The sequence below is a fragment of the Drosophila montana genome, unplaced genomic scaffold, assembly GCF_035044405.1.
Source record: "Drosophila montana isolate Dmon_TW-CO22-7 unplaced genomic scaffold, ASM3504440v1 contig_3200_1, whole genome shotgun sequence".
Taxonomy (NCBI): Eukaryota; Metazoa; Arthropoda; class Insecta; order Diptera; family Drosophilidae; genus Drosophila; species Drosophila montana.
The window spans coordinates 6,871,534-6,892,036 of NW_026998080.1; the positions used below are offsets into that span (position 1 = coordinate 6,871,534).

Here is a 20,503-nt window from a genome sequence, read left to right on the forward strand (position 1 = left end):
CAACAAAAAAAGAACTGCAAAGTGCAGACAGTAGAAAAAAATGTTAAAATTAAGAATTGCCACGCCGAATATTGCATATCCTTTAAGACATATCAGATGGACACTTGTGAAATACCTGATTGCAGTATTTTTTCGAAGATATTTAGACAAACAGATAATTTTTCTGTTGTTACGATTGTTCCTACAGATCATACGATTTGTCTCTTACAATTAGATATACCTCTTAAATGCCAAGTTTTGTTAAATTATCTTTACAAGGAAAACTCCCTACAAGATCTAAAGAAAGTAAACTTCCTGGTGCCGAACAATATTATTATATATCACTTGAGCAATACAATCAAGGAGAGTTTTCAATTTGTATCTGGTTCTTCGACCTATCAGATATCAAGCGTACAGAATTCAACCTGGCTATATCAATGAAGCTTTTCATGATAAGACATTTATGATATATATGTTTTTATATATTTATGATAGTTTCCCAGATATTTCCTTTATATTTCGTGACAAAATCATAATAGCCTGTCCAAGAGTATAGAAAGTATAAAGAAAAGCTGCGCAAACTGAAGGCGAAGGCCGGCAAAAATATGCTTCAAGTGGCAAAGTTTGTGCTGAAGACATTAATTTGAGCCTTGATGATATTCAATTTAGGCACTCCGCAGAGACTTGTGGCACTACAAGCCAGCCACACACATACACACACACACACACACACACACACACACACACACACGTACACAACGTGCAACAACAGCAACAATGGCCGCAGCAACTGTAAAATATGAGCACAACGGTCAAACTTGTATATGTACATCCCTATATATATATATATATATATATTTTTACTTATATACTTATTTATATATATGTATATCTGGGTATAAGGAACTTGGTGACAGTGGAGGTAAAAAATTGGCCTGCCAAAAAAAGGGAAATGTATTTTTTGGCACAACTTTTAACATGCACTTGCTGTGGCTTGTTTGTGTTTGTGTTGGTGCTGGTGTTGGTGTTGGTGCTGTTGCTGGCGTTGGCTCCTCAGGCTCCTCCATTCTGGTCCTGGTCAACTTTCCATGCTTGAGCGTCATTTTATTAAGTTGGCAACACTTGCGCAACAAAGCAGCCTGGGCCCGGGCCTACAATTGGGGTCAGCAAGAAGGCAAAAACATTTTATACAACTTTTTCTTTGACGCTACATTCCCATTTCCCAAGCCCCGCCCCCGTGCCGCCTGCCCCCCTGCCCCTTTAATATAGTTATTTTAAAGTTTTTCGTTTAATTTTCAATTTGCTGTGGGCGACATTTTAAAATTCCGCTTTTCGTAGGCTCACAGCTGGCCCGACTACAGTCCCAGCTGTGGCCTTGTTTTAATGTGTACCAAATTCGTTTTGTTGTTATTTTTGTTTGTGGCCAAATTGCTTTTGTATATATGCACACATATATATTTTTATATATTTATATGTATAGAATATAGTATGCATACTTTTTTCCATATGTATGCATGCATATTTGATATTTTCATTTGTACACGTATTTTTGTTAACAAGCAATTTATGCATTTTCAATTTTAGCCTATTTATTTATTTTTACCAGCCTGTTTGCAGTGCCAACAATTCTCAGTTTATATAGCATACATTTCGGGAGCTCAGTCCAATATAATTCCACGCCAAGAGGTCGTCCGTCATGCGTGCGAAATGAGAAAAGTTTTTATTTTTCCCTCCGCACTGACCAAACGTACGAGCATAATAATAATAATAATAATTTGTGCTTGCCTTAACTATAACATAGTGTGATTATTGTTACAAGTATTATTGTTATTGTTGTTCCTACTTTTATTTGTCGGTTTTTGTCTCTCTTTGAAAAGGTGTTTGTGTTTCTTGCGGCGGGTCAATATTATCCTAGGCACTCGTGTGCCCCGAGCAACAACATTTGCTGAACGCGCATGAAGTGTTTACAATGTACTATGCATTGTTTATGTTTAATATACAATATTTTAGCAATGAAACCAAGAAAAATATAATCAACTCACGTACACTTGACGAAAAACTATGTGTGGGTTGAACATGAAAATGTTTATTGCATAAGATGTTGATAAAACTATTAAAATGTATTAAAATATAAATAACGACTTGGAATTTGTAGACATAATGATGTGGTCGGAAGTGCGCTGCTTGGAGATGCCCTGTTTCCAGCGCCTAGATGCATACAAAAGTGTACCTTAGCGTGATGCCTGCAACTATTCGGTGTCTGTAGTTTTTTAAGCGCAGATATAGCGTTAAGGAAACTTAGTTATCGATTTTGAGAAAAAGAAGTGTGATATGTATGATTTAATCTGCGCAGGCAATAGGGAGAGCTATAAGACTCTATTTTACCCATTTACAGTAGATACAGGGTATACAAATAATATAAAACCCCATCAAAATGAACCTCGTTAATGGATTAACTGGATATTTTTTAATTCGCGTTGCCAACTTTATGCAAAATATGCTGAATAGTTGCAATGGAACCAATATTTAAGTATTTTGACTCCTGTAGATGGTTTATGTATTATACCACATACAAACGATCTAAAACTTAATGCCAATTATTATTTTTAGCAAATATGTGTAAGAATTATAGAGAATTAAAGAGACTTGACTTTCGAAATATTTGGGATATAAATTCTTCCCTTAAAGTATTGGTGAATTTTCTCTCAGTGCATGCATTAAACTATTAATCAAATGTTATTAGTTTTCCATAAATATAAAGTTGGAGTTTGTTAAGTACTGAAATGATTTTGTATGCTGTGCTGTGCTGTGCGAAAGTACCCGCAATGTATGCTACCTTAATTACATGGACTGTGCTGTGCTGCACTTTTTCTATTGCCGTGTCTTTGAGCATAATTAAACTGAAGTCTGGTAAATGGCAAGAACTTAGGAACCCGGGCAGACCCAGCATCATGCTACCAATTTTGGTTTTGGGTACCCAGCTCTATCGCAAAGGGTTTAAAACTTGCCCAGACGACACACGACTGGGGCTATAAATTGTCAGCTTTTGTGTACACAAAACTGCTTACACTTACCAACAAACGAGTGTGTGTGCGTGTGTGTGTGTGTGAACATAAAAGTACGTTTATCTATAGATGCTTGAGTATAGCATGGGGCACGAGTCGAACTAGCGACCTGGTCCCAGCTGCGTTGCCAACTTATGGCATCGATAAAGTAATGAATTACCAGTTTTGTTGTGGCGCTGCCTTTGAAGGTGGCCCGTAAAAAATACTCGTATAACTATAAATTGTATTTGTATTTTATTATTGCGTCTGAGCATTGTTGTTGCCCAGAGTATTGTCAAGCATTGCCTCTGATTACGCTGTCAATAAGCTGGGAAAATATGATTTGATCATGGGCGCACAAAATCGAGCTGGGTGCCAGCCCTGTTGCTTCGGCTCCGATGGGGCGTTGGCCATATTAGAATTGTGCTTGCCATGGTGGCACTTTCGTGCCCAGCGGCTGTTTGCCTATTGTTGTGGGGCTGCAGGCGGAAGAGGCCGGGGGAGGAGGAGATGGAATAGTAGCAGCATGAGCATTCCGTGCCGAGTCGAGCCAAGGTGCTTTGGCTGGCATTTATTGGTACTGGGCCGCCCGTAGCTGTCGGCCTGTCGTACTGTCTTCGTGTTTTTTAAGTTATTGCATGGGGAATCGGACGTAAACTAAACAAACGTGGCCAGGATGGATCCTTGCACGCTGCTGAGCATAATAACAAATGGAGCTAGCAAAAGGAACGCTGCCGTTGTCTCAGTTGTTGCTATTGTTGTTGTTGGTGTGCGACAATCTCGCTGGTGAAGCTGTTCTATCGAAAAATCCCCTGATCCCTTATGTAATTTTTAGATTTCCTGCTGCTCATTGGTTTTGGGCTCCGCAGCCTTGGCAGCACTCAGCTATATACATATTTATATATGTATAAAGATATATATGTATATTTTCATTTCTTTATTTTTTTGTTTGCGCTTTTATATCTTTATAAATGGCTTGCTTTATGCAGCCATAAAAAATGAATTAAACCTGTTGCCAGCCATTCACAAGCCATTTGCAATATACAAATTGAAGCTGAAACTGAAACAGAAACACAAGCTGAAGCTGAAAGCCGAAAGCTGAAAGACTGTAACTGTGGCTGACTTACAAAATATGCACTGTCCTAATGAAAGTCAAGATGCCAGTCAGTTCTGGCCAAGTTGTGGCTAGTGGTAGCTACCTATCAGTTTCCAGCAAATTGCAAGTTAAACAAAGCTAACGAATTGCTCGGAGAGTTGTGTGTGTGTGTGTGGGGGGGCCAGACGGATAGGATTTCCGTCAAAAGTGCCGCAAAAAAGCAACCGAAATTGCTTAGAAGTGTTCGCCGGAGCAGGGCAGGTAGGGCAGCCTTCCAAATGGTGGGGCTTAAAAACTGCAAATCTCTCGGATAAAGGCGAGCCACCACCACCAGTAGCAGTAGCAGCAGCAGCCAGAAGTCAGCGGCTAGAGCAGGCAGAGCAAGCATCCAACAAACGGCAGCCGCCGCAAGTTGCCTGTCGACGGGCAAACTTATGGCCAAGACCACAAACAAATTTCATGCTGCAATGCTGCAGCAGAGGCAGCAGCAGGAGACTGGGAAAGGCAGCACCAACAGCAGCCGGCAGGGGCGGGCGACTGAATTAGATGTGGAAGAAAATTGTCTTCCTGTATGAATTTCATAATTTCCCAAGTTTTAGTTATGAAAAGCAAGCAATTTCCTTTCGCCAACTGGCAGACTGGGCTGAGCTGAGCTGCCAGAGAGCTGGTTCCTGGGATCTACTAGGTGTGCCTGGCTTAGGTTTAAACCTGCGTGTGTGCGTCTGCCAGTATGTGTGTGTGTGTGTATGCGTGCGTGTGTATATGCCGGCAATTTGGCAAGTTTAAACTTTTAATGCGAATCACTTGCGAAAGTTAAGCTTTTAGTTGGTGTTGCCGAATGCGTCATATGCCTTGGATTAGTTTTTCAATTTCTGCGGCTGTTGTTTGCTGATGTCATCGAGACAACTTCGGATGCTGCCACACACATGACCACACTTCAAATTCGGCTCGAGTTGTTCTTGTTGTTGACTACCCTTTCTCTTTTCACTCTCTTTATACACTTGCACAGGGTATTTTAATCTTGTCATTTTATAAAAGTCCGCATGGCTGCTTCTGGGTGAACTTTTCTCTCAGTTTTAAAGCTGACGTCTTAGAAGCAGGCAGCAAATATGTCGATCTCGGTCTGATCTGATCATTATATCATATGGCTCCTTGTTTATATTTAAAGATGTCTTGATCTAGTCATTTAAGAGTTATAGCATGCTGCCTGTCTGTGAAAAATATCTAATCATCTTCGGATTACTATGTCATATACATAGCTATATAGAAGCAATTGGTTGATAAAGTAGTTTTTACATAGAAAACTTTCTTCAAAAACCTTCCCCAAACTCAACTACTTTCCAGTTTTTTTTTTATTTCTCTTATATATCTGCAAAGTCTTGTAATATATCACATAGTTCCTATAGAAACAATCGTTTGTAAAAAAGTCTCTTGCTTAAAAGCACTTTCGTCTATTAGGGTATTAAAACTTCGGCATGCTGTAGACAGGCATTCTTTTCTTCTATTTTTTTTTCTCGTTATTTATATCTTGGCAGGCTGACCCAATGTCTGGCACTCTCTAGGGGGGAGTGCGTGCCCTGGCTAGCAACCCTTTGTCACATTTTGCAATTTATGTTATTGTGTTTTGTGATTTCTATCAACAACTTTTACTTTTAAGCAAATCTGCTAGCGTCTTGATGTTTGAGTTCTACAGTTCGAGTTGGTTCTCTCGTGCAGAAAGCAATAAAAATTGTTTACAGACATTATATTTGCGCATCCTCTACGGAAGCACCTTGTATGTTTTACAAGCGTAACAGAAACAGGGCCTGGAAACCTTCCGTCCGTCTGCCCACACAGATTTCCCATTTAAATATTTTTCTAAACACAATGGCAGCACAGATATTCTTGGTCATTGTGTAAGCACTGTGTTTATTTTGTTACCCGACTATTAAAGCTCTGCACACCCACTCAAACACACACACACACAGAAACGTACACACACACACACACACACACATAGACTCACACATACATACTCTAATAAACTAATGCTGCTTTTTGGGCTTCTTTTCTGCCCTTAAATCTATTACAAGGCATTTCGCCTATAGTTTGTTTGTTGTTGTGCCCTGCGTAGGCTTATTTGCAAAGCATTTTACGGTGTTTTTGTCATTGCTTTGGGATTATGTATTGGGAAAACTTTGACCAAAAAAGGGGGTTGACTGATACATAAACATGCATATATATGGTATCGAACAGAAAAGGTTGAATGCTCGAGCTCAGCTGCAGGTAACAACACATTTAGCTCGATTTACTATCGATATTTTGCCCAAAACTTTGGGGCTGCCCTAAAAAGGTGCCCACGCAATGTTATGCTTCAACAATTACATTTAATTCACATATAATATTGAAATCGGACACAAGCTTTTTATGGCATTTAAATTATTAAATCTTTTTACTGATACATTTCAGAAAAGCCAATAAATGCAGGCTTCACTTTAATACAATTAATTAGTTTGCGTGCCTATGTACATATATAAGTCTGTCTCTTCGATCTCTAAACTTTCTGCTTGAAGTGACGTCGCTTAGCCCGACGAGCTCTACTATAAAAGTTGATTTAATAGTGTCTTTTAATGTTTTACTTAAAATTATTAATATGATTGTTGCTTTAGTCATATTACGTTCTTAAATTGAAGTTTATAATTTATATACAGAACATTTTTCTTGCGAATCTCTAATATATTAGCCAACTGTGATTTCCGCTAATTTCATTAGAGACCACTAATTAAAAATGTATTAAAAATCTATTTAAAGAGTTGAAAGAGTATATTTTTTCTGTGTTACGTACGTCTAACTGTCCGTGCGTCTATTCGCTACTTCTATATTTTCCACAGTTTTGAACCCCTTTCTTTGACTATCTTAGTATTATAGTTAAAAGTACGTTGACCCAAATTCTTAACTTTTTTTGATTTTAGAGCATTGGCCAGTTAGTTAAGCCCAACTATATATATATGTATACTAGCGGCTAGTTGCAGTCCGATCGGACGGTAAACAAAAATCTTTCATACAACCGTTTTCCGCCAATTTACCACTGTTACAGATGAAATTTCCCAAATCGCTGAAACACGTATTCATTAAGTTCTTATGTAGGGCTTTGCAAATAAGTTTGAAGCAAACCGGACAAAACCTTAAAACAAAAATAAAGTTGCCAGATTTAGATGCCAAACTGATCAAGAGGCCAAGCAATGAACAAAAAAACAAGCTTTATGAAAATCGGTTGAGTTTTGAAATTTGGAACCTGTCTATATAGGATATTTGAGGGTATCATTTTGACATGATACAATGAACAAAAAGCCAAACCTTATGAAAATCGGTTGAGTTTTGACCAAGTTATGGGGGTGGGAAATTTCGAACCTGTCTATATAGGATATTTGAGGGTACCATTTTGACATGAATTTTGACCAAGAATAGCCTTACCAGATTTAGATGCCAAATTGATCTAGAGGCCAAACATTGAACAAAAAGCCCAACCTTATGAAAATCGGTTGAGTTTTGACCAAGTTATGGGGGTAGGAAATTTGGAACCTGTCTATATAGGATATTTGAGGGTACCATTTATACATGAATTTGGACCAAAAATATTGTTGTCAGATTTAGATGCCAAATTGATCTAAAGGCCAAACCATGAACAAAAAGCCAAACCTTATGAAAATCGGTTGAGTTTTGATCAAGTTATGGGGGTGGGAAATTTGGAGCCTGTCTATATAGGATATTTGAGGGTACCATTTTGACATGGATTTTGACCAAGTATAACGTTACCAGATTTAAATGCCAAATTGACCTAGAGGCCAAACATTGAACAAAAAGCCCAACCTTATGAAAATCGGTTGAGCCAAGTTATGGGGGTGGGAAATTTCGACCCATGTCTATATAGGATATTTGAGGGTACCATTTTGACATGAATTTTGACAAAAAAAAAAGTTTCCAGATTTGGATGCCAAACTGATCAAGAGGCCAAACAATGAACAAAAAACCTAACCTTATAAAAATCGGATGAGATTTGAGCGAGTTATGGGGGCGGGAAATTTCGACCTATGTCTATATAGGATACAAGCGGGTATACCCCGGCCTTGCCCGGTATAAAATTAATTCTCTCAGAGATCTTTAAATAGGAGTTTTAAACCGATCGGACTGTAAACAAAAAACGTTCATACAACCGTTCTCCGCAAGTTTACCAGTCAGAGCAAACAGTTTTATACATATATAGAAATAGATTTTTTGCTAAGTGAATACTATAAAAAGGAACCATAAGTCGTCTAGCTCTTTAAATATGTACATATTAATAAATAAACACATTGACTCTTCATTGTTATCGATCGATTTGTATTATTTTATGAAGTTTTCTTCATATTATAAGTAAATCATTTGTAGATGGTGAATACTGTGTTTTGGTTATCCTCAGACTTATCGAACTTTGGCAAAAGTTTTCCAAGGAAAGCACTGTAAATTAGCATTCTAAAAAGATAATACTTGGTCAACAGTTTCCTTTTTAGTGTGCTTAGCTAGGGGTTTGTCATCGTGTGCCTGGCCTGTGGCACTTAGCCACCCAGCCCGGCTCCAAACCGAATTTTGCTTCTCCTTCCATGCGAAACAAGTTCATTTAGCACGCATAAAGCAGGAGGCAACATGTGTGTGTGGCGGCAGCAGCTGAAATTCCTTATGCCAGGCAAAGTGAAACTGTCACTGCAAAGGTTGGGGTTTTTTTTCCTCTCCGCTCTTGGATTCTCTTCCTTTTTTTTTTTTATTTTGGCAAGAAATGTAAAGTGTGTGGAATGGTGAAGGGCGCAGAGTAACCCAACATACTTACAGAAGTACAAATGGTGGGGCTGCATATTTAAATTTATGATTATGTCGTTATGCTGTCTGCCCACATTGCTTAGGCGAACGAAAAAGTGACAGCGGCAAACTTAATACAAATTTATGTGCAACATATTTTTGCACTTTTTGTGCTGGGCATAAAACAGCTCACAGCCAGTCAAGTAAGCACCCGGCTCCGGACTCTGGCTATTCAGTTGGCCAAGAACATATGCTGCCTGCTCTGGACAAAGTTTCACTTGATGAGCCCAGGCAGCACGGCTCAATGGCCGCATTTTTGTTGTTGTTGTTGTTGTTTTCTTTTTTAAAGCGAACATTAAATAAGAACATTAAAATGCCTATTGCTGGGCTAAATTGCATTTCATCTAGTCGAGTCATGCTCGAAAATGACAAATTCTTACATAATAAGATGCCGGCAAGAAAAATGGCATTCATTTGGCAGGTGAGACGGCGTGAAATTGACTCAAAGCTGCGCAACAGCAACAACAAAAAACAACGCAGCACAAGCTGCGTAGCTAACTCATTTTTAAATACAAATTTATGTTGTTAAATTTTTGTGAGCGAACGGCAAATAAAAAATTTGATTAATTCGCAGCGCCTAATGGCTGGCTATAAATTCTGAGTTAATAAAACAAGTAAGCCAGAACATGCCAGCCATGGAGCTGTCAGCCTGAAGCCTTCTTTGCCTTGTGCTAATAACAAATTTGTCACGAGCCACTTTGACAGTTGTGTGTCACAACGCTGAGCTCCATTTCTGGCCGCAAAACCGCAAAGGGGAAAAAAATAGCAACCCGCCCAGCCACAATGTCAGCTGCCAACTGCTGCTGACAGCGCGACCAAAAGCGCACAGTGGGCCAACAGGTCAAGATTAGGAGTTCAGACTATTTTCTACTTGACATATAGTTGGGCATCTTCGGAGTGTTCGCTGGTAACAATTTTTGAAATGTTAAATTTTGTGACTATCAAACTTATGCACGAAACCCACATTGAATTAAAATATAATCAAATTAAGTTTGTACCTTATTGCAAAGGTTTAAAGCTATCCTACGGAATTTTTTTATATATCTTTTAAATCAGCATTTTTTAACTTATTATGATTTTACCCATGCAAATGCCGCATAAGGCGACCTTACAAGCCGATTAATTAATTAAAAAAAACCTTTTTAAGCAGCTTTTATCAGCTATATTGAAACATTTTGTTCCACTGTGCTTCAACGATAACAGTTTCTACCACTGTTGCTGCGGCTGTTCCTTTGTATTAAAATTAGCTTGTACAAAATTTAATTTTATTTCTTAAACATTGCGCGATTAGCGAATGTCTTGTAGCTGGCCATTGCCCCTTTAATAGTTGTACTACTTTATCAAAACAAGAGCTGTCTAGTCGGAAATGCTTCCTTTTGACTATTATACACAGTTTGCTACAACTATGATATTCTTTTGGCCCATTTCAAATGGGTTGAGGGTGTAAAAAATAAACACTAATAAAGTAAGTGAATTATTAAAACATGGCTAATCAATGGCAGAGGCGCACGCACAAAGCTACTCGCAATTCGATTAGTAAACCGACGCTGCCAAACTGTCAGCGGCAATTTCCACATAGCGCACACATTTTGAGCGTCAGTTGTAATTACGAGCAATCGGGGCGGGGCCAGCAACAGCTAGAGAAACACGAGCTTCCAGGAGCTGGGGCTGGCTGGTAGATTTGGAGGTAGCTGGTCGTTGCCTGGTAAAGTGCATTCAAATTGGCTTAAACTAAGACTGTTAAGCGTGCAGCTGTCTAATTGTATTTGGCCCCGCCCCCGTTGAGAGCAACCCTTTGGCCTGGCCCGAAAGTAATGTGAAAGTGCCAGCAACTTCAAGATTTATTAGCATCAAGATTAAAGCATTAAAAATTTGCAGACTGCGTGGCACACGAACCAGCAGCAGGCAGCTACCCAAAAGAAAGTACCAGCCCCCGAGCTACTACTGGAGAAAGTGAGTGCAATTTTCGCTGGGCTACATCATCAATTTAGAGTCGTTGCTGCTGCTGCTGCTACTGCTGCTGTTGTTGCGGTTGCTGCTGTTGACTGTTTCCGCCGGAAGCGTGGCGCGAACAACAACAATAATAACAACAACAACTACATTGCGCTGCGCACTTTGGCGGTCAAAACTTTCAACATTAGCACTTAATTTACTGGCGCTACTTAATGAAGTCTACACTTGGCTAATTTACGCGAAACGCGTTTGCCTCCCACTTATGCTGAGCGTGCGTGTGTGTGCGTGTTTAGGTGTGTGTGTGTGTGTGTGTGAGCGTGTGTAGTTCCTATCCCAAGCACGATGTCGTATACCGACATTTTGGCAAAACTTTTCACATATCCTGCGTTCAGGCACACTTCAATCACTTTACATTCTTGGCAAAAAAAAAGGAGAAATAGAAACTTTACATGCATTGTTATAGTCAAGGCATTAGCGGCATTTTTGAAGTTCTCTCCAAGGTAACCTGTTCTCTAATGAAATTTACATTAGCACAATTTATATATACTTGAAAGTTGGTTGTACTTTTCATATTTATAATTATCAAACACAATTAGGCTCAGGATCACTGTGCTGGCGTTTTCCCGGTTTTGCCTGCATATTGCATTGATATACATATTATTAAGTCTCATCTGAAATCAGTTTTGCGATAAGTGCAAAGATAATATGCTGCTGATCTGTACTATAAACTTATTGGAGATGTGCTCTTCAATTAGATCAGAGCCCCTTGGAATAGTGCAGTATATTATATAGCTCCAGGGGAAGAAATACTAGAAAAATGCTTGAATAACTATTTTTGCGAGCTTTACTTTACTCCCAACATATATGCTTAACCGTATCAAACCGGGATACTATATCAGAGGGAATGACTGGGTAATTAAGACAGCTTATCATACCAAGAAACCACATTGATCGTTATAAATATATGTATATGCTATAGAAATTTTTGCTGAATATAGATGACTGTTCATTCATTTTTTGTGTGTAAAAATATATATCGCAAATATGTTATATGTGGCATTAAAAAACTCATTTGCATTTAATTGTGATAAGGAATACCATAGTTTTACATACAAATAATAATAGGTTATGCGTCAGTACCTTCAGCGGGGATTTGTGTGGCAATATCGTTCAGTTCTTCAAGTGGGTTGCCTGCAATAGGTTCGGTTATTTAAAGCGCGCTCTGCGAAATGTGTCTAAGGTGCTCGAGCACAAACGCGCGCCTGGGAATTGCGGCGCTCTCCCTGATCATCTCAATGGTTGTCATTGTGTTCGTGGAGGGTCTGCCCCGGCGGTACAAGCAGGGTAAATGTGCGAGGCCCTTGCCTAGACTGATAACAAATTAATAAGATAAGGAAATTACAGATCAGCTGTTTGTGAATCATATATGTCTGCTACAGATATTTGCCAGCTTGCTGCTATGTGTGGGTTCCATTAAAGTGAGTTGTATATTTTTATTTCCATGGAATATGTTCTCTAAAAAATTGCGGCTTTTTTTCACAGTGTAATCATTGGTACTTTATGCCTTGGCTGCTTATCGCTGTTGTTTTTGTATATGCTTTGGTCAATAAAAGTCTAAACTGTTGGTTCCACATTCTGCGCGATACGAAATATTCCCTGCTGATCATTGCGTTGCTTTACATCATATCAGGTGGGCTTGATTACAAATGTTTTCTTTTTTACCTTGTGTCCACTGAAAAGAAGTAGAAGGAATTTCCTATTTGACAGCCCAGTCGACAATGTCATGTAGATCTGTTACTGGTTCTTTTTGTTCCGTATATTAAAGAGCGTCGATCTAAGAAGACTGTAGGAGCTAGGTATATCAAATGTTGAAGGTAAACCAAATGCAGTTAATATAATTTCCGCTATGCGTCTGTCTGAATTGTTTATTTAAGAAATTATCTTCCAATAACAAAGTTGAGGTGGGAAGAAAAGAAAGAAAGTAAATATTAACGTGGAAATCTGGTTTAAATCTAATTGGAGTTGGGTGCATGGCATCTGCCAGTCGGGCATACCCGACTAGAGCACTTTTAACACGCAATGAATAATCTTATGTACAATATTTGCTTAGGTTTCTGGTGCTATTTTATAAATGCCGTCTTGCAGGATTTTCAAGAAATGCGTCGGAACCGCAAGACAAATGCTCAAAAATATGTTTATAATCAAATAGTTGAAATTATATAAAATATAAAGCTGTATTCGATACCAAATGCCAAACCTCGTTGACTAATGGCTGGCCCTGGAATGGGAGGCAACAAAGTTGACGCCTGGCAGTCAAAGCCGAAGGGAATCGCTGCCAACTGCTAAGTGTGAAATGCAATTGAGCTGGAAAAGAACATGCAATGCGACGTCGACGTCGACGCTTGTGCAAATTAGTGTGAACATTGCGGCTGCCAGCATGAGTGTGTGCGAGTGAGTGAGTGTGTAACCGGAAGCGTAGCCTAAACTAAAATAAGCGTTAAAATGTCTGCTAAAGAAGTGGAGCCCGGCACCAGTCGCAGTATCAGCTGCGGCTGCGGCAGGCACGCGTCTGCGGGGTTGCGGTGTATGTGGCACGTTGCATGCGTATTGCATTACCAGTGTATAGCCATACACACCTACACACCGACACCCACACACAGACACTCACTCGCAGGCAGGCATGCACCAAAGTGGCATATGAATAGATACATGCGTTGTTGTTTGTTTGTCTCCCTCTGTCTGTGTGTTTGTCTAACCGTGGCTGAGTTGTCGTAATCCAACGAGCAGACAGGTTAAATACACCGCAAGGACAGGCCACATACACACACATACACACAACCTGCACAAAAAAAAAGATATGGGCAAAACGAGTTAGGATAAAGTGGCAACGCGGCCCGACAAGGCGGCAAACATGTGCTGCGTGTTGCTGCAACTGTCGCAACAACGCAGCTTCACTAAGGACCTGCGTCTGGGCAGGGGCGTGCAGCCAGGGGCGGGCAGCCACCAGGCCAGACGCAGCCAACAAACAATAATAATGCAACAATAGTGTGCGCCGCAAACAAATTGCTTTTGTGTGTCTGTCTGTGTGTGCGCGTGAAAGTGTGCGTGTGTGTGTATGTGTGAGCTGTTCATCGGGTTCACTTGCAGATTAGTTTTGTTGTGCATTTTTATTTGCGTTTTTACACACACATATGCACAGAGAGCGCCACACTACGGTGCACAGGCGTAGATTTCACAAGCTTGTGGAGGGGTTGCAATTAGCTGAGCAAAAACTCACACAAAACTTGCCCAAATCCAGCTGCGGGCAAAACTTCCGTTCACTAAATAGCAGTCTGCCAGCAGCCGTGCAGCCCCCTCCACGGCGGCGCTACTGTGTACGCGGCTGTCTGCCCTCTGAGCTTTTGTTGTCTGCGAAGTTTGGCTTTGACACAACATTGCCACCTGGACGCCCGCCCCCCCAGATCCTGCTCAAAACACAAAATCCATTCACTCAAACGTGTTCAGCTGAATTGAAAATTAACTATAAATTTGATGGCAACACGGCAAAAACTGTCTGCCACAACGGCAACTCTGTCCAAGTGCTACACATTGGCCAAACGAAGGTGTCAACAACTCCGGCAGCAGTTGACACCTCTGTCTCCAGCTCCGGCGACTCTGCTGAAATTTAATGCGACTGCCCCGTCCTGCAAGAATTGCCAATACAAAAAATTCATTAAAAAACCAGTGTGGAATGAAAAACCCAAATTGAATTGCCCAAAAATTTGTTTGCCGAGCGTCGAAGCCACACAAAGGTGCGAACTACTTGTAAAAATACAGGGGGGGGGGGGAGAAGGGTGGCAGGGAAGGGGTCCGGCTGTTAACCCTCTTGACAAGCCGTGCCCCCTGGAGAAGTGGGCCATAATAAGTAAAACATGTTTTGTTTCGCATGAGTGTTGCGCAAAAAGGACACCTCAGCCCATTTTATGAGCGCCGCCTTTTTCTTTGTGCGTGGAATTAACTCGGAGCTGTAAATATAAAAAAGTGTTGAATTTAAAAGCCTTTAAAAAGCCGCTCTTTTGCTTTTTTTGTTGTTGTTGGGGTCAGAGACTAAAAGCAATTTACACAAAATGGCAGACGAATAAAATGAAATTCAATAAAATGTTGGGCAAGTATTTGAAAGGACTGTGAAAACAAGCGGAGCGCCGAGCGCACCCACACGATAAACAATAGGCTGGCGCTGAAACTAATAAATTTTGTCAAATTCAACAAATCACACATATTTACTCGTATTTCCAGCTAAGCACACACACCAACACACACACACATTGAAACGTTGGCGGAAATCATTTAAGCTGCCAAATCAGCCAAGCAGCTGGGCCAAAGCCGGCGTCAAGCTGAAGGTATTATTAAAGTAGTGACTGCGGCTGTGGCTGTGGCAGCAGTATGGCCAGATGCCGGGGCAAAAAAGGCGATTAATATTCATTCAGTGTCGCGCGTATATCACTTTTTATTTGCACAGCCAACGAGCGCGCGCCGGCAAGTATGCAATGGAATTCGCCGCACGCAGCAGCAGGTGAGCCAGCCCGCGCATGTGTGCGTGAGTGTGTGTGTGTGTTTGTGTGTGTGGCGCGTGTTGATGTGTATGAGTAACGCACAATTACATACAACAATTTGTGCTTTGTTTCTGTGCACGTCCGTGTGACTAGCCATCGCACCCAGCTCCCAAATCGCCAAAGAGCAATCGTGCAGCAACAGACCAGACCAAACCCCAACAGAACCAAAGCAGACCAGCACAAGAGCCGACTCGTTCTGTGCGTGTGTGTGTGCCTGTGTCTGTGTGTGTGTCTGTGTGAAAATCTCTTCGCTTTTGGCCCCCCGCTTCCCAAAGGAGACGTGCACTTCAAATTGGATGCCCAAACATCAAGTCAGCGTGCTGCGAGTCTGCCAAGACGAAGGCACTTGCAGATGCAATTTCGCAGCCTTTCGATGCCCGATGCTCCGATGCTCGGGCACTTTTCGGTTTCTATGTGAAAATTGAGAAAAATTGCCAAACGACTTGGTAAGCGATATTCTGTTTTGACAAGCTAACACACTGCCAAGCTGCCAAGCGCCATTGTGCAACGCTCAAGTGGGCCAGGGCCAACAGCAGCCAGCAACCAGAGTTGGTCTGCTGCCAGGTGTGGCAGCTGCATAGCTGTTGAGCTTGTCGAGCTGCTGCTGCTGCTGTTGCACAGCCTTTTGGCACTTATTGTTAGTTTAGTTGGATATTTCTTTTTTGACAACTTTAGACACTGCCAGCAAGTCACAAAGGCAGAAACGATGTTGCGTCAAATCAAATGAAATTCGACTGCTGTCCAGCGTGTTGCGTTACAGTTGAAATGTGGGCGGCCCAATGGGCACGGCCCACAAAATTACCACTGGGATCAGAGCAAATGACGCGAAACAGTCACACGAGCAGGACCAAAGCAGAGAGTGAGAGAGAGAGAGATTGTGGGCGGTAAAGCGAGTAGCAGCAACAACAACAACATGCCTTACATAACAAGTAACGGGTGCTCCAGTTGAGAGTAGCCGACTAGAAGATGCCCTGTAGTTAAGTGTGCATAAAGCAAAGATTAAAGCTATGCTATCATAAATATGCTGCTTCTAGCTCAGGTAAACCTTGGCTGAAAATCTATAATTGTCGCATGGTTTAAAAAGAAGAAACTACATTTCAATTTTATCTCTAGATCTAAGATCGAAGATTTAATACGGGTTCATCAATTGACTCCATAAAAGATGCTATGTAAAGCATATTAAGATATATATCTCATTCTGCCTGCCATAAGCAATATACCCTCTCTTAACCAATTTTACTGCGCTTAGGGTATAAAAATCGTGCAGGCCATGCTAAACGTTTATCCCTTTTAGCCCCCAGAAAGCAGAAGAGCCGGGCCAACAATGGACGTCTTCAGTTTCAATGGCCCGTTTAGCTACTGCTGCCTGCTTTGCTGCTGGCTCGTAAGCTGAGACTGATTGTGGGGCTGTTGTAAGTCGTATCCAGATAAATGCCGCATCATTGGTTATTTATATGCGTGCATCGCAGTGGGGCACAGCGGCTCAAGCTGCTGTGCCAGCCACCTGGCCCTTATCCGACTCCTACCTGGGCTCAAACGATATATTTATTTGATTTCATTGATGAATGTATGTAACCGCTTGGAAGTATTTCGTCATGGCTACCGCTCCAGTGGCTTATGTCCTCTCCTGAACTTAACTTGCCCCAGCAATGTGCATAGTTTCAGTTTTGATGGCTGGCAAAACATATGAACGCACAACAGTCTGTTGAGACACGCGCAATACGTAATTGAAGCTGTCTGAAACTTGTGTGTGCGTGTGTGTGTGTGTGGGAGTTTGTGGCGAAATTAATTAAATGGCATTCAAATGATTGGCTACGTGCCATTATTAATTTGCGCATAAATTATGCACATGTCTTAATGCCTAATGATTTCCTTTTTATGGCCAATCACTCGACTTGGCCACAAATTAATCAGCCAGCGTTTCCCCATTCAATCTGCATGAAAATACTCGTAAATATTTAAATGCCGCACGTTTTCCATTTGCTCGATTTGTGTGTGTTGCTCATTAGAACGGGTTGCTTTGATTTATAGAAATTGATTTGCGTGCCACAAAACGCGCTGCGCAATTTATATTTCCGCTTAGTAATTCGGCATAATAATTATAAAAATATTATATTAAATCACATAGTTTCATTTTATGTTCCGATTGAACAATTCCAATAAATATTTAATAAAAGGAAATATATGCACACATTTATTAATCAACCATTGAGTCATAAGCAAGTGGGAATGTTGCAATCAAATGCAGACCATTGCGTGAAACTCATTAAGAGTCAGATTAAACAACTCAAATAAGCTACTCGCTTAATTATACATGTAGTTTTTATAAATGCATTGATAGACGGCATCGTGAGCTTAGCTGATTTATATTTGTATTTAATGAAAATATAAGAGAAAAATAAAGTTAGTCTGTACTAGGTTCAGGTAGACATGTTGATAAAACTTCTGTTAAACTTATTAAAACCACGCTCATATATATCTTTAATTTGAAATCTATATAGCACCTATAGCAAATATAATTTTGTTAACAACTATATTTGGCTGTATTATGAAAGATAAAGAACTCTCAATCGTTTTACGTTTTATTTGAATTATGTTTGTTAGTTGATAACTCTACAGACTTGTATGTCATTTCTTGGATCGCATTTCTCGGCCTATAGAAAGTATAATCATACCCATACTTAAGCTATTGATGATCTGAAACAAAGATCTGTTTCAGTCCATCTTGCAGTCCCTATTAAAAATTTATTGCCCATAGAGCTGACGCTGGGAGCTTGTCAGTTAGCCCTGCGGTCATCAGTGTGGCCTTTTGTTTTCCAATTTATTTTTGCCCGTTGCTCGATTAGTTCGTAGTGCTCATTGCCATATAGACATGGGCAGGGTTTGCCTGACAGTGTGAGGTTTTGGCTAAGGATTTATGTGCTGTGCACTAGATTTATGTGCTTTTTCGTTGTGAAATTGAGAGTGCGCGTGTGAAAGCAACTGAGCAACTGTGCTAATTGAGTAGAGGAATGAATGTGGCTCCAGCAGCGGAGGGCAAACGGAGTTCTTCAGCTATATGCTGAGGGGAGGCATTACGTTTTCAGTGTAAACATAAGCCTTTGGATTGGCCAACATGCAATGCCAGCATCAAACAGCTCGCAGTTCGTAGTTGATGCAGGAACATATTCTGCCGGTGCCTTAACAGTGGCCAATTGAAGTTAACAGCTGGCGGGGCGAAACGCCTGCGCGCTGCAACGTAAACAAATGTTAACCAAAAAGCCGGCAAGTGTACCCAGTAACATGGCGCAAACGTGGGCAGCGTTGCCAGCTGCGAGAGTGAAAAAAATACTGGTTTATTGTCTTTGCCATGCAGCCGAATGCGAGAGAACGAAAGCCCGACGAAGCGGCTGACGAATGCGAAACGTTCGGCAATGGCAACTTGAACGTCGACAACGGCAACAGCAGCAGCAGAAACCAGAAACAGTTTCAGTTTGTGCTGCAAACGCGTTTGGAACGGTTGCATGTTGCATGGGGCGTGTGGATAAAAACCAGAATTAACTCGTATTAGCCAAATACAAGTAGAATATAAATAATAAGAAATACATCAGTATAAAATACGACATGTGCTTAATGCAAATAAATTGTGACTGTGTGTGTTTGTGTATGTGCAGTAACTAAAATTAAAAAGAAAATTAATTGTTTTGACAGTTGTCGATTGTGAACTGCAAAATTGTGAATTGCATGCCAGCGGCGCGCACACAAGGTGAATATATACAAATACAAACAGCATCAGTTATAACTCACATATCCACATAAATATATATACACATATGTATCGAAGTAATGTTAATGTGTGTGTGTGCCACAACCTGAAATTTAGTTTGACTCGTTGTGTGCAACATCAAGTGTCCCTTGTTTGGTTTTTTTTTTTAAATTTTTATATATGCATCAACTGGCAAACTGGCAGCGTCAGCTCCTCAGCTCTTAAGTATTCATGGGTCTGTACTCGATACTGCGTCTTGTACCTGTTTGCATTTGCCAGCACAGCTCGTTTTGTTTTTATTTCGTTTTTTTTTTATGTCTTGTTCGCCATTTCATGAACTCAAAGTCGTTTGCATTTGGCTGACCAGTTGGACCAGCTCTTGGCGGCGCTTGACTCTTGACTTGCTTGCAATATAGCTCTCGCTCTCTTATTATTGGCCATCATTTGTGGGAATTCTCAGGCTAATTGCAAATAAATTCCAATTGCTATGCGAACATAAAAGTAGCTCAGCGTAGGGCAAGCGCAAGCTTGTGAAAACTTAAGCTCATGGCAATGAAAAAGCGCAACAAAAAATGCATAACATAAATTCTATTTGCATAAAACATAATTGTTATTGCCACTTAGCAGCGGGCTAAACCCAGCTGAAATGCAACAAAAAATAAAGCTAAAACAAAAAAAAAATGCAGAGTCTGCAAGCAGAACCAGCGGCAGTACCTGGCTTATGCCGGAACGTGGCCCAACAATAACCAGAAAGCAACGTAGAAAACGGCCAAAATGCAAGCCAGACACAAAAACAAAACCGGGCAGCGCATCGCATGGCGAGGTCATTTTACATTGCCCTTGCTCTGCCGCTATCCCCTCGCTATCCCCTGCTCGACCCGCACCTTTTCGCGGCTGCGACAAAGAACTTCAAAAGCATTTCAGGCTGCGCAAAACTTCGCATCGTCTGTTTTTGGTCATTATGAAAAGAAAATATGCGGCAGTAACTGCGACAGCGGCACAGCTCAAAAGACCCAAAAAACATTGAACCCCCAAAAACTGAGCCAGAGCAAAATTACAACAACAAAAAATAGCAAGAAAATAGTGAAAACAACCAACTATCGCGGCATGCTCAAAGCATTTAAGCGCCTTTGACACCCAGCCGGCAGTTGGAGTAGGAGCAGAAGCGGCAATCAGGCCAGGCTGGAGCTTAGCAGCGGGCTCCAGGTGCGGGCAATTTGGC

At 40.9% G+C, this 20,503-nt stretch overlaps 2 protein-coding genes and 1 long non-coding RNA gene across 6 annotated transcripts in view; all 3 read left to right on the top strand.

The window, feature by feature from the left end:
* The first annotated feature begins 12,140 nt into the window (after positions 1 to 12,140).
* Positions 12,141 to 13,167, top strand: LOC135432529 (uncharacterized). The gene is made up of 4 exons (XM_064688254.1): positions 12,141 to 12,288; positions 12,349 to 12,422; positions 12,487 to 12,634; positions 13,055 to 13,167. Exons 1-4 carry the CDS (start codon positions 12,174 to 12,176, stop codon positions 13,165 to 13,167), a joined length of 450 nt encoding a protein of 149 aa, XP_064544324.1. The 5' UTR covers positions 12,141 to 12,173.
* A 1,904-nt stretch (positions 13,168 to 15,071) lies between these two features.
* On the top strand, positions 15,072 to 16,747 carry LOC135432055 (uncharacterized). 2 transcript variants are annotated; one of them, XR_010436881.1, is made up of 3 exons: positions 15,072 to 15,496; positions 15,630 to 15,982; positions 16,212 to 16,747. It is a non-coding gene; the product is annotated as an uncharacterized LOC135432055 (long non-coding RNA). The 2 variants fall into 2 exon arrangements; XR_010436880.1 differs by lacking the exon at positions 15,072 to 15,496 and having other exon boundaries at positions 15,520 to 15,982.
* Positions 16,748 to 19,026: 2,279 nt separating this feature from the next.
* Positions 19,027 to 20,503, top strand: part of Sema2b (Semaphorin 2b) — a 58,347-nt gene continuing 56,870 nt past the window's right edge. For 2 of the 3 annotated variants that reach the window (XR_010436879.1, XM_064687513.1), the window contains exon 1: positions 19,027 to 19,281. The gene's annotated coding sequence lies outside the window, so the exon portion shown is untranslated. The remainder of the gene's footprint in view (positions 19,282 to 20,503) is intronic. The other variant, XM_064687512.1, reaches the window with a different exon arrangement.